The sequence below is a fragment of the Phoca vitulina genome, unplaced genomic scaffold (assembly GCF_004348235.1).
Source record: "Phoca vitulina isolate PV1807 unplaced genomic scaffold, GSC_HSeal_1.0 scaffold24, whole genome shotgun sequence".
Taxonomy (NCBI): domain Eukaryota; kingdom Metazoa; phylum Chordata; class Mammalia; order Carnivora; family Phocidae; genus Phoca; species Phoca vitulina.
Genome location: NW_022589727.1, coordinates 9881396 through 9897849, shown reverse-complemented (window position 1 = coordinate 9897849; position 16454 = coordinate 9881396). Strand labels below are relative to the sequence as shown.

The 16454-nt window shown below is 38.3% G+C and overlaps 1 protein-coding gene across 5 annotated transcripts in view; it reads left to right on the top strand.

Moving 5' to 3' along the window:
- The window catches only part of ASXL3 (ASXL transcriptional regulator 3), a 183014-nt gene that overhangs the window by 70574 nt on the left and 95986 nt on the right, over positions 1-16454 (top strand). For all 5 annotated transcript variants that reach the window (XM_032421416.1, XM_032421418.1, XM_032421419.1 and 2 more), the window contains one exon: positions 12998-13119. In XM_032421416.1, coding sequence (XP_032277307.1) covers positions 12998-13119 — 122 coding nt within the window. The remainder of the gene's footprint in view (positions 1-12997; positions 13120-16454) is intronic.

Here is a 16454-nt window from a genome sequence, read left to right as displayed (position 1 = left end):
ATTGCATCATTTTTCTCAGTGAAATAGGAAACAAGTTCATCAGCTCAGGATGAGGACCAGGGAGGTAGTTTTGCAGATTCAGGAAGAATATATAAAATGTTTGTCTAGAGTCAGGCAGCATTAAGGATACTCTTAAGTTTGCTAATTCTGAATTTAATATGAGACCAGACAACATGGTTGTACTTTTTTCCAGTCATGTTCATGACCACTGTTACAAGTGCAGAGTAGGTACAGAGTTGGACTTGACCAGAGTTGGGATTTTGCCAGGTGTGAATGAAGAAGTGAGGGAGGGACAAAGGAGTTAAGGATGCATGAAATGGAGTACTGAGGATCAGTCTCCATGGTATTTAAGTTGGTTGTGGAGGTAAGGACAGGATTACGTGAGGGATGGCATGAAGGGGGAGGTCTTCTTGGCGTGGAAGGATTGTTTGATTTGGTGTTCTAGAGAAAATGAGTTAGAAGGACAGGTGATGTCAGAGGGGAATACATGAAGCTGAGGTTAGGACAATATTATGTAATGTATATCCGAGATGAGAGGAAAGAAGGAAGGAGCCTAGGTTTAAGGCTGTCATGAATGGTTAGAGTGTTCACCCTCTTCAAAGTGGCCTGACTGAAGGCAACCATCAGCAGCAGCTGAAATTCAGCAGCCCTCTGTTTGCCCGGCCTAGTGTTACGGGATGGAGCTGGGACTCCTTGGAGGATATGTTGTTTTTTCTTATTTGAACAAAGACATAAAGGCTGGTGGTGGCCCAGGTATAAAATATTAGAGAATCATCTGTGTGGATATTGAAACAGACAGTTATGTTAGAACTAGCATCAAAAGGGTGTGACATTTAGGAGGTAAATCTTCGAAACCTGAAGGGGAATAACCCGGGAGTTGAGAGGTAAGTGCAGGAAGGAGGGATAGTTGCTACTTTGGTTTGATGGAATGAGATAGCAGGCTGGGGGCATCTAAGGAGCAGCAAGGGAAAATAGACATCACCTATCCCATTTCCAGGCCCGGTAGTACAAGATGTGTGGAAAAGAAAGGGGCTTCTACCTGAGAGGGTTCTAGGGGAAGGTAATGATCATTGGAGAGAGCCGGGTTTTTTGTAAATGAAGATGCGAAAGGAGTTTTCAGAGAAAAGATGGAGGCTAATAGGAGATTTCACTAACTGACTAATCCTGAATTTCAGAGGAGACAGTAGGAGGGTTTTAGTGGCTGGAAAGGGGTGGAGGACCAGGTGGGAGCACTCCGCCAATAGCTAAAACAAAGTGGGGAAAGAAAACTCCCCTAATTTGAAATGTGAATAGGAACTTCTCAAAATAACACATACCCACACATCTCCAGCTAATGTGACCAAGACTAAATTTCCTGGTCTCTCCTTTGAAGTTACATGAGAGAAATTGCTTTGGGGAATCACTGAACGGATAGTAAATAGCTTGTTTCCTTGAGTATTCCTTGACTTGCCCACTTTTGCAGCTTATGGCAAACCACAATTGCTTCTTTTTAGGACAAGTATATTTCCTATCCATGTAAATACCATATACTTCTGTGTATAGCCCATCAAACTTGCCACACTTAGATATTGAAAAGGACTGCCTTTGTAAGCTGTTCGCACATAGATGCCCGGCCTTTGTAAGCTGTTCGCACATAGATGGTTTAATTCTCATAATATTCCCATGAGATAAATAATCTTTCTAGGCTCTGTTAATTTTTTTTAATTTTTCTATTTTTAATTCTTTTTTTTTTTTTTTTTTGCCTGTGAGAAAACAAACTTAGGTAAGTTAAATATCTCATCCAAGTGGCAAGCACAAAAGCCAGGCTCTAACCACCGTGATCCTCCCTTGGAATCCCAAGGAACACTGTTAGCCAGGAGTCATTGATACAGTTTTGCTTTTCCCACATTTGTGCAAATCTGTTGATTATAGACTTGAGAATTTGACAAAGAGGAACCCCTGGCTTATCCGAAGTAACGAGTGGGATACCACATGATTTCTTACAAATCAATAATAAAGTCCATGAAACTGAAGTGGTTCAGGTGATTTCCTTGCTGATTTTGTTTCTAATACATATTTGAACCAGAAGTTAGAATGGATATAAGTTCTGCACTTCTAACAGCTGTACAAATATACTTTGAAAATATAATCAGAGAGAGAGAAGGTGGGGGATGTGTGGGGTCGGGTGGACCTGGGAGCCAGGGCAGGGGGAGAATGAGAGCGGAAGGAAATGGGGAGGGTCCCACCATCTGTTTTTTTCCTTCTCCTCTCCCATTCCTCCTTTGGGATGAAAGAGTGGGAAGTGCCGAGGTGAATAATAACTATCAAATGGTAACATACCCTTGTGGCAATCCAAAGAATAAGCCTCTGCTACCATAGAGTTATCTCAAATTAATGAAGATCAACTGACATTCACTGTACCATCAAAGAGGGTAAGCAAAGAAATATTTTTTTTAAAACAGTACTTTTAATTTTTTGAGGAACCTCCACACTGTTTTCCAAAGTGGCTGTACCAACTTGCATTCCCACCAACATAGAGCTACCCTATGACCCAGCAATTGCAGTACTGGGTATTTGCCCCAAAGACACAGATGTAGTGAAAAGAAGGGTCATATGCACCCCAATGTTCATAGAACCAATGTCCGCAATAGCCAAACTGTGGAAAGAGCCGAGATGCCCTTCAACAGATGGATAAAGAAGATGTGGTCCATATATACAGTGGAATATTACTCAGCCATCAGAAAGGATGAATACCCAACTTTTACATCAACATGGATGGGACTGGAGGAGATTATGCTAAGTGAAATAAGTCAAGCAGAGAAAGTCAATTATCATATGGTTTCACTTATTTGTGGAACATAAGGAATAGCATGGAGGATATTAGGAGAAGGAAGGGAAAAATGAAGGTGGGGGAATCAGAGGGAGAGACGAACCATGAGAGACTATGGACTCCGAGAAACAAACTGAGGGTTTTTTTTTTTTTTTTTTAAAGATTTTGTTTATTTATTTGACAGAGATACACAGCGAGAGAGAGAACACAAGCAGGGGGAGTGGGAGAGGGAGAAGCAGGCTTCCTGCAGAGCAGGGAGCCCGATGTGGGGCTCGATCCCAGGACCCTGGAATCATGACCTGAGCCGAAGGCAGACGCTTAACCATCTGAGCCACCCAGGCGCCACCAAACTGAGGGTTTTAGAGGGGAGGGGGGTGGGGGGATGAGTTAGCCCGGTGAAGGAGGGCATGTATTGCGTGGAGCACTGGGTGTTATACGAAAACAATGAATCATGGATCACTACGTCAAAAACTAGTGATGTACTATATGGTGACTAACACAGCATAATAAAATAAAATTACATAAAAAAAAATAAAAAAGCACTTAAAAAAAACTGGTAATAGAAAATCTTAGTAGCTTGATTCCAGTCAGTAACATTTGAACCTTTATTATTTGAGATAATAATAATAATGCTTTAGTCCTCTTCTTGCAGTCAATTGGGCAGAGAAATATTCTTATTAAATGGGTGATCTTTTGCCAAGATACTTTATTTTAAAGTTCCGTTGAAAAATTTTACAATGTGGGGAAGGTGGTATATTATTGATTATAGGATTTACAGGACACAGAACTATAGTTATCTGTATGTTTCTTTGACTCCTACCAGTTTCTCAAGTTAATGAGAATTAGACATATAGACTTCAGATTTCACAGGCTTTAGCTCTAGAGATCGAAGAGTGATTTAGGTGAATCACTTGATATATCCTTGTTGACAACCCATGGCCATTTATGCCAATATAAGTATAGATCTCTGTCACCCAAAGAAAATATTTTGAATTTTATGGGCTATTTTAGTCAGAGATTTATGGGTATATTTGTGTCTGAGTTGTTTTGTGAGCATAATACATTGGTATATCATGAGTTTGCTCACACATATTAAGTTGACTTACAGTGCATTCCTGGCAGCAGAACCCATACATATTTTATATGAAATGATAGCATCACTAGATAGTCTTCACCCTCTTCACCTTCTATTTATAAATTGTTATTAACAAGAAAAAAATGAATTTCTCTTTTCATGGCCCTGATTTATATTACATGTTTAAAATCAAAAGCAACCATCCTATTTTTTTAAAATGAAGAAACTGGAGAATGTACAATTTTCATCCACAAAGATCAAAAAAAGTTCTGCTTGTTATTAACCCTAATGGCTTTCAGGGAGGAAGCAGCACTCTACCGGGGGAATTAGTATTTTAAAAGTCTCTATTTAGGGGGAAAAATTATAGAGAACATATATCCTATGTTTTAGTCCTTAGATCCCAGGGTAAATAATGTTTCCAACATTTGAAGAATTTTATATGGTCCTTTTTCATTATTTATGGCCAGCTTTATAAGTGGGTTTCTGATCGTATGATTCTTGGCAGGGTTGTGTTAACTTAATGAAACATTATTCAGCTCACTCTTTGTTTTCATTGGCTCAGAGGCCATACTTTAAGGGGTCTTTTTTCAGAAGTGAAAAGTGCTTTAAGATGGCCTGAAGTGTGTGGATAGGATCTCTGTTGAGACATCAATTACATACAGATGAGGAGCCTCCTGGAGGAAGTGAGAAGTGTACTAATGAAGGTTTAGGTGCCCTCAGAGAGTAGTCACACCGACAGTTTATCAGTGGCAATTTTAGAGCAGGGATCAGGGGAAAGAAAATGAGGGGACTGTAAAGATAGTGTTTTGAGTAACTTTGGAGGATGTTTTGCTACCCTGTTTGGTGTTTCTTTCCTCGTGGTGGTGTTGGTCTTGTTTGGAGGTTTTCCAGTAGCTAGTCTGTGGTTGCTCCAGCGTGATTGTGCATATGCTGGCACTGTGCCTTCATCTGGGTCTTCAGGATCAACTTCTACCTGACAGCCATTCCTTAGAATCTTGCCGATAAGGGAAGGGAATTCTTAAGCATCCTTAAACTTAAGTATGTGAAAATTGTATTGTTTTAGTTACACATGGAAGAAAATACGGAGGAAAGAGAATATTCTTCACAGTCAGAAATGACCATTGGCAGGATATCAGACCTCCTCTGCCCACTCTTTCCTTATTCTCCCTGCTTTCATCCCAGCCCACAGCATTTGTGAGAAGTATGGTGGACTTCAAGTTCATGTGGGCTGGACCTCAAGCCAGCATTTGACTTGTCAGTCAATTCAGTTAGATATTATTCTAATAGTAAATGTCCAGAGGGATAGGAATCTCAGGCTCTTTTATATTTGTCTCTGTGTTTTGATAACCTTTATAGTCAAGAATTTTTTCCTTATGCTGAAATCTTTTTGTGCTTTTAATTAAACTAATTTTCTCTTTTTTTCCCCATCTGATGATGAAGAACAGCTGGGCATCATGTAGACAGCACCCCCTTCATCTTAACTTCTCCAAATGACTTATCCCAGCTCTTTCATACATTTTTGGTTTACTATTTTCCATTTCTTTTACCCATTAGGAACCTCGTTTTCTTTCATACTTCTCCTTGAACTGTGAACTTTGTTCTTGTATAAACGGATTTTGGTCAGTTTTAATAGCCTGCAGTCATGGAGGAAAAGAAAGTTTTCTAAGCGCTGATAAAGTAACCCATTTAAGTGTACGTTCCCCTTCTTTTCTTGTGCCTTGAGAGAAATATTTTGTAATATAAAGATTGCAAAAAGAGTATGATCTCATAATAAAAGCAAACTCCCTCTCAAATAAAACCAGGATTAAAGGTTACTCATCTTAACTAGCCACTGTTTGATTTGTTAGTTTATAATTAGTATATATGAACAAAGCACCCATTCTTTAAAAAGTAAAGTGCTTTTTTCGTTGATGCCAGATAATCCATTCTCTCCTTTTTAAAGTGACAGTGTATAGCCATTTCTCAAACAGTCAACCACCTTAGTACATTATCTAACTCCCTTTTATTATATACTAGAGTTATCTTTTACGTGTCAAAGCATAAAGTACTTAGTAGTGATGCCCACAAGTGGAGGAAGCACTTACCCTTGACCTGTACCAATCTTTTAATGATAATCTTCTTGCCTGCTTCTTGCTATTTCTCATTTTCTAAGTGGATTGCTGTATTTCTGAGTAGATGTCTCAGGAACCTAATGCAGTGTAGAAGATCACAGGTTTTGTGCCATATAACAGAAATAGCTTCCACTGTTTTGCCCCGTGCAAGCAGTTTATTGTGTTATTGCTCTCCATAATTCTGAGAGAGGAATCTGTAGGAAGGGTTAGGTGGTGAAAGGCAGGTACCTATAGGATAAGCTTTTCCTATTAAATATTTTTATTTCTGGTTTGAGTTTCTCTTTTCTGAGTTTAAAGGGATATTTTTATGGATATCCAGAGATACGAGTATAACTAAATGGCTCCGCTGCTACACTGAGAGCCTGTAGGAGGGACTGCTGTAGCTATACTTCAGTGTGCAAATGTTCTTCCTAGTTAACTGTGGAGCTTCAGTGTCCTGTCCAGGGCAAACCAAAGTGCCTGTGAACCATTTGTGGACATTGCAATGAAATTGCAGTCTATCCAGTTCCATGATATCAGATGAGCATCACTTGTAGCCTATGATATCAGCCTGATTACATCTTGTTAGGAGCATGTTCTTACTGATAGAAATTGCTAGTATAATTATCATCTGATTCACTATTCCTCTTGTTTTATTTTGCTCCCTTTTCTGCAACCCTCTTCTGACTAAGAAGAGGGCTTTATTGGGCTAATGAAGCAGGATATAAAATACAGTAAAAATTTCAGTTATTTTAGCTATATTTTATTCATAGATGATAGTCTAAATGTTACCGAGTATCAATACTTCAAATGTTTAGACAGTTTCTCTCTTGAAGTTTTCTTAGGGGAAAATTGTTACTTTCATTATTTTATTGCCAGTATTTCTCTATGTAATTGCTGGCCTTTCTTGGAATCTCATGTGCTTTGAATGTTGTCTTTTATTGTAATGAGGGAAATTGTTTAAATCTCAATATCTATACTATCTTGGAATAAGGAATGCTTTTAGAGAAGGTAGTTCTCCTTAGTCTGGATCCAAAAAGGATTAAGGAATTACCTTTTCTCTGAAAGAAATGGAGTCCAGGAAAGATTTTGGGGTCAGATGGGGTTTGCCTGGTCCTTATTAAATCATTTTTAACAGCTTTTGGCATGTATTTTGTTACTGTGTATATCCAGAACATCTGATATGAACAATTTCTATGTAAGTATGATACATAAAGTATACACAATCCAAACATAATCTTCTTTGATTATTTGCCATCTGGGGATACTTTTGAATTATGTGCTTATCGATCTTTCAGAATAAATTTTAGTTATCACTGGTAGGATTTCATACACTTGGTTTTCCTCAGATAGAATTAATAGTTCTATACCATTGTTCTTAGAAAAAATACATTTTAAAAAAGCTTTATCATCTCGAAGTCAGGTCTTGGGTTTTATTTGCTCTTGCCCCCCTGCATTTGATACGGCGCTTGGCCCAAAGGTGCTCAGCCAAAGTTTTGCACCTGAATGAATGATTCATAAATAAATAAGCTTCCTCTAAGACTCAGTTCTCTTTTAAAATGTGATTGAATTCTAACTGTGCACAGTGTTCTGTGCTCTTCAATTTATATCTTTTAATTATAAAAACTGTATTAAGCCTATGTATGTCAGGATTATTTCTACAGAGAACTATTTCGATAGCATCTAGTTTGATCAGAAAATTGAAAGGGAGTAATTGGAGGGAGAATTGATAGAAATGAAATGGATCAAAGGCTGTTCTTCTTCCTGCCTGGATTAGACCTGCGAACACAAGTTACCTCTGAGAGCCTATTACTTACCATGTGGTTTAGTGGGACATACAGCAATTAATACCTTTGTTGCAGGGACTATATTGTGTGCGGATCCTGGTCTGTGTTGTGGTTCTGCCCTCACATAGCTCCTGCCATTTCAGATAAGCATTGTGATTTCTAATTTTGGCTTTTAAATTATTTTTTATTTAACTATGCAAAATCCCCAAACTGTGACTTTCCTCTTAAAATAAGGTAACAAGTCAGGATGGCAGAAGGGAGTTTATTTACATTGAGCAGCAGGTCATGTGACTTTCCACGAACATGCATAGGATGTTTTGTGGTTTGGTTTTCATATTTTCCCTAATTGATTTTAGGATGATTTAAAAAAGTTTCATAAGATAAAAAAATTCACTTTTTATGTATGTTTTTCCACAATAATTAAACTCTGCTTTGCTGACTTCCCCTTCCATGAATTCTTATTAAAAGCAGTAATTGAATGTTAACATTAAAAATAGACCCTTTAGATACATTTCATGAAGATCAAATTTGACAATTTCATTTAATAAACATTTATAGATCAACTGCTCTGCACCTATCTTTGCACCTAAGTGTAAGTCCCTGAGTTGCTGGTCTTGTGGGTGGTGAGGCAGACAGAAGCACTGTTTGCAAAGAATGCCGTGAATTCGTATACTGAGTTCCAAGGAAACATGGGAAGAGGAGGAGTGAGTCCACCTCAGAGACGGGCATAGTCAGGAAGGCTTTGGGGGAAGCTGTTCCAGGTTGGTCTGTCAAGATGAATTTGCCAGGCAAAGAAATGGAGAAGGGTATTTGGATGAGGGACAGTTGGAGCAATTACAATAAATATAGCAAGTCACTGTGTTCAGGAAACACAGCAGGGTCTCGGTTGGATCAGAGAGGATGGGAGTTGGGGAAGCAGACAAGATGTAAGATGAGAGAGAGACAAAGTCAAGGTTGCATTCTAATTTCTCCTTTCTTTGTGTCTTGGTTTAAAGGTCAAAGCCCTCTTGTACACTTGTCAATGGATTAGTAATTACACTGGGCGGGGGGAGTAGTGCCCATACCTTCTGTCACTCAACTTTAAAAAATATGAGCTCTAACCCATATTTTCTAGTTTGATCACATTTTCAAGTTGAAGGGTGAATGAAAGAGGGGAGAGAGGAGGACAACATGGAGACTCTGAGAGTCAGAAATCCAGTCTTGCTGGACAGCTACCAGTTTCTCTAGCCTTCATGATGGTCTCATGATGATGTGGAATCTTCCATCTTTCTTTGGTCCTGAGCCTTCCAAATAGAATATTTTGGCTAGGAGGTTTGGGAATCTGAGTGTGAGTGAGAGTGGGGGTAGTTGAGCAACAAATACTGAGAACCTCATTACCTGTTTGAATATAAAACAAGCAGATTAGCTTTTAACTATGTCTTTGGCTTTGCCTAGTTTTGGCAGCCAAGCAAAATGTAGACAGAAATAGCATTTCTGTACCTTTAAAAAAAAATGTTTCCTTGTCTTCATTTTGTCTACCTACAGAAAGGGCAGGCAGTCTTGTGGGGTTTTGAGGTATAAATCCTGGCATTCGTTTTGTGATCATGCCAGTGAAGTTAGAAAAAAAAAAAGCCCCATTCTTGTTTGATGCCAAAAAGATATCACTTTCTAAGCTGCCTGTCAGTGTTTGCTATTTATTGGATAAAACATCTGTCCTAATTCTTCAGTTTCCTGGTTTCTGTTATAATTTCACATACAGGGCATTTCCCTTGGTCCTTTCTTTAACATTAATTTTTCTTTGGCTTGTATTTCAGAGGCCAAACTCCCTTTTGTAAATATTCAGGCAACTGTTTAAAATGAGCCCCGCGTTATTTATTTATCACATCTGTTATTAAGATAGCTGCAAGAATGAAGTAAAAGTGAAAAACCGCATGTTTTGTCAGAATATGAATCTGCATGAACCTTGACAGTCCAACTAGTTGGTGTTTTTCAATTCAGCCACCCTCATCGTATACATGGCAAAAGAATGAATAAAATAACTCATACACCCATGTTAAGGGTCCATTTTTGTCAGTACACACACACACACACCCACCCCACGTGCATGTACACAACACACACGCAGGTGCACTGTTTGGAACTTATGGATTACATTGTGCATTTTATTATTTCTTGACTTTTTTCCTTAAAAATAGGTATTTGTTTTTTTTAACCCAAAGGAATACTCATTTGTAGATTTCATTTTCTATTACATTTACTGTTTTTAGAGGTTTGATAAATATTTGATCAGAAATAAATAATTAGGGAAACATGGTTTGATCTGGGGAAGTAGGACCAAGTTCCAGAAAAGGGGATCAGGGAAGAAATTGACTATGTAGGAAGGAATTCTCATGATGCTTCACTGAGCATAGGATGGAATGTAAGATAAAGCAAAATAGAGGTAAGTTAAAGAAAAATGAATCATCTTGCGAAAAGCCTTTAAGGGATTGCTTGATGCTGTTTCATTTTATTGTCCTGCCCTCCATCTGAAGTTCTGGGCTCCAAATTGAACCAGTTCTTCCTTTTGGAAACACTAAATATATGTGAATCACTATTAACTTGGTGTAATAGTGAATTTAAATCAAAATATGCATTATATCTTGTGATACTGGAATAGGTATCATGATACCCTATGGCTTCCTAGGTCAGAGGGAATAGAGCAAGTTATAAGATACCTGTTCTGCTCAGGAAGGAGGGCTGATTGTGTACTGCTTACTGTCGCAGTCAGATGAATGTGGGAGGTGGGGGCAAGGCTTTCACTACAGACAGACTAATTCAACATCTGTCATTTTTTGATCCTGCTTCATTGGAATTTTACTTTTGAAAGGCTTATGAATAAAAGCACTTCCTAAGCAAATGGGTAAATTTGTTTGGATGTCCAGTATGTAGAAGCATTCTCATATTTTCCCTAGATTCCCTAAAATCCACAGACGGCATGCGGTGGTCCTTTTTAACTAATCAGTAAGTTTTCATTTGTCAAGGGGGAGATAATACTCTAAGAATGTGAAGTAATAAAACATATTTGCTAATGCCCAGTTTGCTTCTGGCTGGGCTTATTTTGCAACTTTTAGGTCTGTTCAGTTAGAATCATTTGTCCTCTCTGCCACCTTCCTCTCAATTCCTCAGTTTGTCTCACTTCATAGAGACTTCAGAACATTAAAAAGGCCAACTGTGTAATTACTATAAAAGTAAATTTATCTTTGGAATGTAAACCCATGATTAATTTCTGATATTTCTTGAATATAAAACAAGCAGATTAGTAATGAGTAAGTCAAGTAAGTCATCTTACTTGATGAGTAAGATTGGCAAAGTGTTACCATTCACTCTAGTGATCATTGCAAGGAGAAAAGCCTAGGAGCCATACGTCATGGGAGCAGTGTTATAAAGTGTTTCTTAACTACAGTGTTTAGACTGTTTTAAGGAAAAGTATTGTATGGAATCAAATAGAAACAAGTCACCTGATCATTAATTTGGGGACTTCTCTGACTTTGTCCATGGGCAAATCCTAGGGTTGGCTTCTCAACCCTAGCGTTTCCTGGGCCAATCACTCTCACCCACAGTTCTTAATTTTTTCATGTAAGTGGTTAAATGACTTGATCTCCCTGCCCTTATTAACCTCCTGTTTCAGTACCTTCAGGATACAACTAAATTAAACTTCTTTAGACATTGAATTTTCTGCATCAGTTCTGGGCTTTGAGGCCAAATATTTTAATATGGGTCTGGCCCTGGCTTTTAGCTCTGCTATTTTGTTGACTCTGTTACTGTGGGCAAGTTGTTGAGCCTTTCTGAGCTCTAGTTTCCTCTCTCTCCAAAACAGAGGCAGTACCTTTCCATCTCGCAAGGAAGCAGCAATGAAGGGGCAGGGATGAAATGCGATCACATATGTAATGCGCTTGACATTAATAATTAATAATTATTGTTTAAAACTTGTTCATTTTGTTTAGTCCTCAGGAACTTAATTACTTTCTGTCTTAAAACAAAACTTGACTCTTTTTTCCCCAACGTTCTCTTTCATGAGCCGCATTTTTATTTCTAGGCAACATGTGCTTGAGTCTATCTAAAGCAGCTTGAGTGTTCTCAACACTGTGCACGTGCATATGCTTCCATTTTTGACTAGAATAATTTTTACTCCTCCACCTGCCTCTAAAGCTCAGGTCAGAATCCTCTCAAGTTACTGTTCCTTGGAAAATTTTCTTGGATTAGTGTTAACCCTGGTGCCCTTAAAAGTCATATTTTGAGCTTTTCCAATATGTTCTCAAGTTCTTTTTTTCCATCTAACTTCCTCTTGCCTCCTGCCTTTGACATCTGCCTCCATTCTGACACCAATCACAGTGCTTCCTTACTTTGATTTTCCAAATAATGCCTTCCCCTCTAGTGTGCACAGAAGAGGGCCCGCATCTCTGTGGCCAGAGTCATGCAGTGTTCAGCCTTGTCTCTCGGGTGGAACGTTTGAGGGCCAAGGATGGGTGCCGGCTATAACCCAGGTTCCACAGAGCCGAAAGTGAATGTGAGCCCTTGTCACCCATGTCAGGGAAACGTTGGTTCTTCTAAAAAACAGCCTTTTTGAAGAAAATGTCCTCTCTAGAACAGGCAACAGGAAAGCTTGACTCTGGCAAAAATGGGCAGATTATATGGTTATCTGCAGAGGGCATGATGTTCTTGAAAATAATTGCCTTAAATTGACACCCAGCATCTTGGCTTTTGTTTTTCCTTCTCTGTGATAGATGACTTGGCCCATAGGACAAGATAAACATGTCCCAGTAGGCAGGGCGTTTATAGAAGGAGGGCTGTTAAATGGAAGAACACCATGGCGGTTGGTAGATTTGAAACAATTTCATAAATTTACATTGTTTCTTCAAAAGACTATGCATTGCTCAATCTGCATATTCAGATTTGGAAAGTATCTACTGACTCCCAAGTCTTGAGGCAGATATTATGCTCTTTTTTTGTGTGTCCGCACAATAGCCCTATGACATAGGAATTATCATCAATTAGTGAGTAAGGAAACGGGGGAGTAGAAAGGTTACTTGTAACTGTGACCACACAGTTATTAAGTGATCTCTTCTCTCAAATCTAGATACTCTTCTTTTCACTGTGCTATTTGGCTTTATTTTAGGTATCCATTTTCAATTGGAGAGAAGCTCCAAGTGAGTTAATTACAGTGGATATAAAAAAAGGAATTCAAATTAGTAATATCATTATCTCTCTCTGTTTCTAGTTTGTGCGAAGCAGGTAACTGATGAAGCGTCTTCCACTCGAGATTCAAGCCTTACTAACACAGCAGTGCAAAGCAAGTTGGCGTCTTCCTTTCAGCAACACACCAAAAAGGCTCTTAAACAGGTAAGAGAGCTAGCATTCATTCTTTGTTCGACCTCCTTAAAGTAATGGGTGTGAGGTAGAGAAGGTGAAATCAGTTAGAGCACAGTCGCCAGAGAGCAACAGAGATGTCCTGAATTCAACCACTTCCATAATATTCATACGCTAATTTTATTCTATGCTAAAAACTAGAGAGGCTTGGCTGAGAACCTTAATGTAAAATAGAAGAGGGAGAATGTGCTTGGAACCATAAAAACTTATATTAAGATTTTCTTGTGTGAGGTTTATAGTAAACATTTTAGGTTCCATAAATGCATTGCATATCTTGAAAATAATGTCTCTGTGGCCTCATGCTTAACTAATAGTTGATGTAAAAAATAAACAGATAATTTCTTCCTTGTGACTGAGATGCATTAAGTTACAACTAAGAAAAGTAGGAATTGTGGCTTACTTTTATCGAGAATGTCTACCAGTGTTTGGTGCTGAATGGAGGTTAATGTGCAATATCATCTTGATATTACCTAAGCGGTCCTGATCTCTGTGTCCTTGCGCCGAGATGGTGATGGGAGGGAATGGCTGCAAGATTGGCCACTAGGCTCTGAAATACCCTGGTTTGAATTCCTGCAACTCTGAGCAAGACACTTTTCTTCTCTGAATCTTGAATTTCATCTCTAGAGGATGTGGAAAATAATAGTACCTTTCACATGGGAATGATCTGAGAAGTCTGTGAGGTGAGACATTGAAAGCACATTGCAGAATGAGTGACCCCTGATAGCCACTCAGTAGATGTTAACTATTGCTGCCACGCCGGCCAATTCCAAATTGCGCATGAAAGAGGGAGGAGGAGACGCTATGGTTAGAAGGGGACATTGCATGACGGTAATGTGGTCGATAAGTGGAAAGCTTATATATGTGACCGTTCATGTGAAAATTCATGATTTTCCCTTGTTTAACTGCCTTCCTCTTCTATATTTATTTTGCTCTTTCTATGACAGCCCCCTCCATCACACCTCCTGCAGACCCTTACCAAGCGTAGGAATAGAAGTATCATTCTAGTGACATAACAAGAGAAGCCATGTTTAAAAAAAAAAAGTTAATTTTTTTAAGTCTCACTAACCTGTAAAGCTTCTTAATAATCTTATCCAGTTTCCTAGACTTAGAATGTCTGCCCCTACCTTCTCCTCTACTTCAAACAAGGAAACTTAGGAAAGAAAATCAACATTTTTGCACTGAATTACGTTACTTTTCTATTCTGTATTAATTATTGAAATTGCAGTATTTCCTTTCATTGGTATTATATTTAAGGTAATTAGTGTTACATCAAATAATCTTTGGTGAGCTTGCCATTAATATCTTGTACAATGTTTTAGACCAAAGAACAAAATTGAATTCAGTGTGGAGATCCCTTTTTAATTGATGAAATAAAGGATGGATGACAGTAGGGAAGTCCAGGAAAAGGCTTATTCAGGCAGCAAATGGAATGCAGATAATAAAATACTAACCAGGAGAGAACAAAGGATACAAAGCTGGATACCGGTACTTGCAGCATTTAAGAAACATAGATGCAGTCATAAATGAAAGTCATACTTCTGAAAGACAGTGATTTAGAAAATGTGTACACCATGAAATAGTCCTGTACATGAATGTAAAGATAAAGATTCAGATCTATGTCTTGTCATGTCTCACTATTTTTTACTTTCTCCATTTTGGTTTCATATCATTTGAACCTTTTTTACAATGACTAAATCATTTCACAACTTTGAGTTAGTATTTTTGTGTTGTTGCAGAGCATGTGTTCACGGAAAGTGCCACTTACTTGCTTAGGATCTGAGCCTTGTTTTAAGAAACCTGTCCTATAAGCTTCTTAATGTCCTGGAAGAGCCGTGTATTAATTTCTTAAAACTTCGTACTGTGTAGCCAAATAGCACATTAGCTACTGTAGGAATAGGGCACAATATGTGGCAGATACGCTAATGTTTGATTAATAATCAAATTCATATTGGAAATACATTAGAAAAAAGCTGCTCTTGCAGAATTTTGCCCAGATTCCCTGTAATTGCTGAATTTCTTAAGACAGCATTTCAAAAATCGACGGAACATGAGGCATTTTATTTTATTTTATTTTATTTTATTTTATTTTATTTTTTTAAGATTTTATTTATTTTTTGACAGAGAGAGACACAGCGAGAGAGGGAACACAAGCAGGGGGAGTGGGAGAGGGAGAAGCAGGCTTCCCGCGGAGCAGGGAGCCCGATGTGGGCCTTGATCCCAGGACCCTGGGATCATGACCTGAGCCGAAGGCAGATGCTTAACCGTCTGAGCCACCCAGGCGCCCCAACATGAGGCATTTTAAATTGTAGCGGCCTCAGCAAATCTGCAGCTTTCTTTTCTTTTGGGTACTTGAATGGCTATGACCACGTAGAATTCTTTGTAAGTGTATATATACACATGTGTACGTACATATATATGTGTTCTGCATTCGTGAATATATGTTTTGTGTGTATATATGCATGTATAAATCATCTCATGGATGTAGGGCCAGCTGAATGACCCTAATAACAGTTACATTAGCTGATATTTACTTTTCTGAATTCTAGACATTCCGCTCTGTATTTTATATATACTATGTCATTTAATCCTCATAGAAATCCTTTAATGTATGTACTAGCATTCCCAGTTTTCAAGTGAGGGAAATAAGGCCCAGAGAATTGGATTACTTGCCCACAATTGTTCAGCGAGTACATTTTGGAGATGACACTTGAGCCCAGAATCGTAGTTTTAGATTCTTCCCTCTTAACTGATACTGCCTTTTAGCATATGGTATATAATATGATAGATGAATTTTTGACATTATCTGAAGAAATTTACATTCTTCAGTATTCGTATAATGTAAGGAAAGCAACACAGCATAATCATTGAGAATATTATTTTTGAACACAGACTGTTTATATTCAGTATCAACACGTGTTATTGGCAGAAACTCAAATATATCTTTATATAGCTCTTATTATTTTACTAGAAGTATATTCTGGGTCAGTCGGCCTTCAGTAATTTGACTGTACATTGGCCAGTGTAGATTCTTAGAAAGAAGTAGGTGGGAAAAAAAGAGAAACAAAGTCCAGTAGCTTTATAGGCATAAATGTAGTAAAAAAAAAAAAAATTTAAAATAAACCTTCATGCAAAATAAGCTAGACATAATTTCTCAGATCTGAGGCCTCCATAGCCACCCGAAGCATGTTGCCATAGAGAATGGGTCCTTTTACTTTGCAATACTGCTAACTGCAGTATAATTACAGGCTGGGCAATATGGAGGCTATAATGTCCCTTGACTATTGACATAGAATATTTTCATTGCTTCC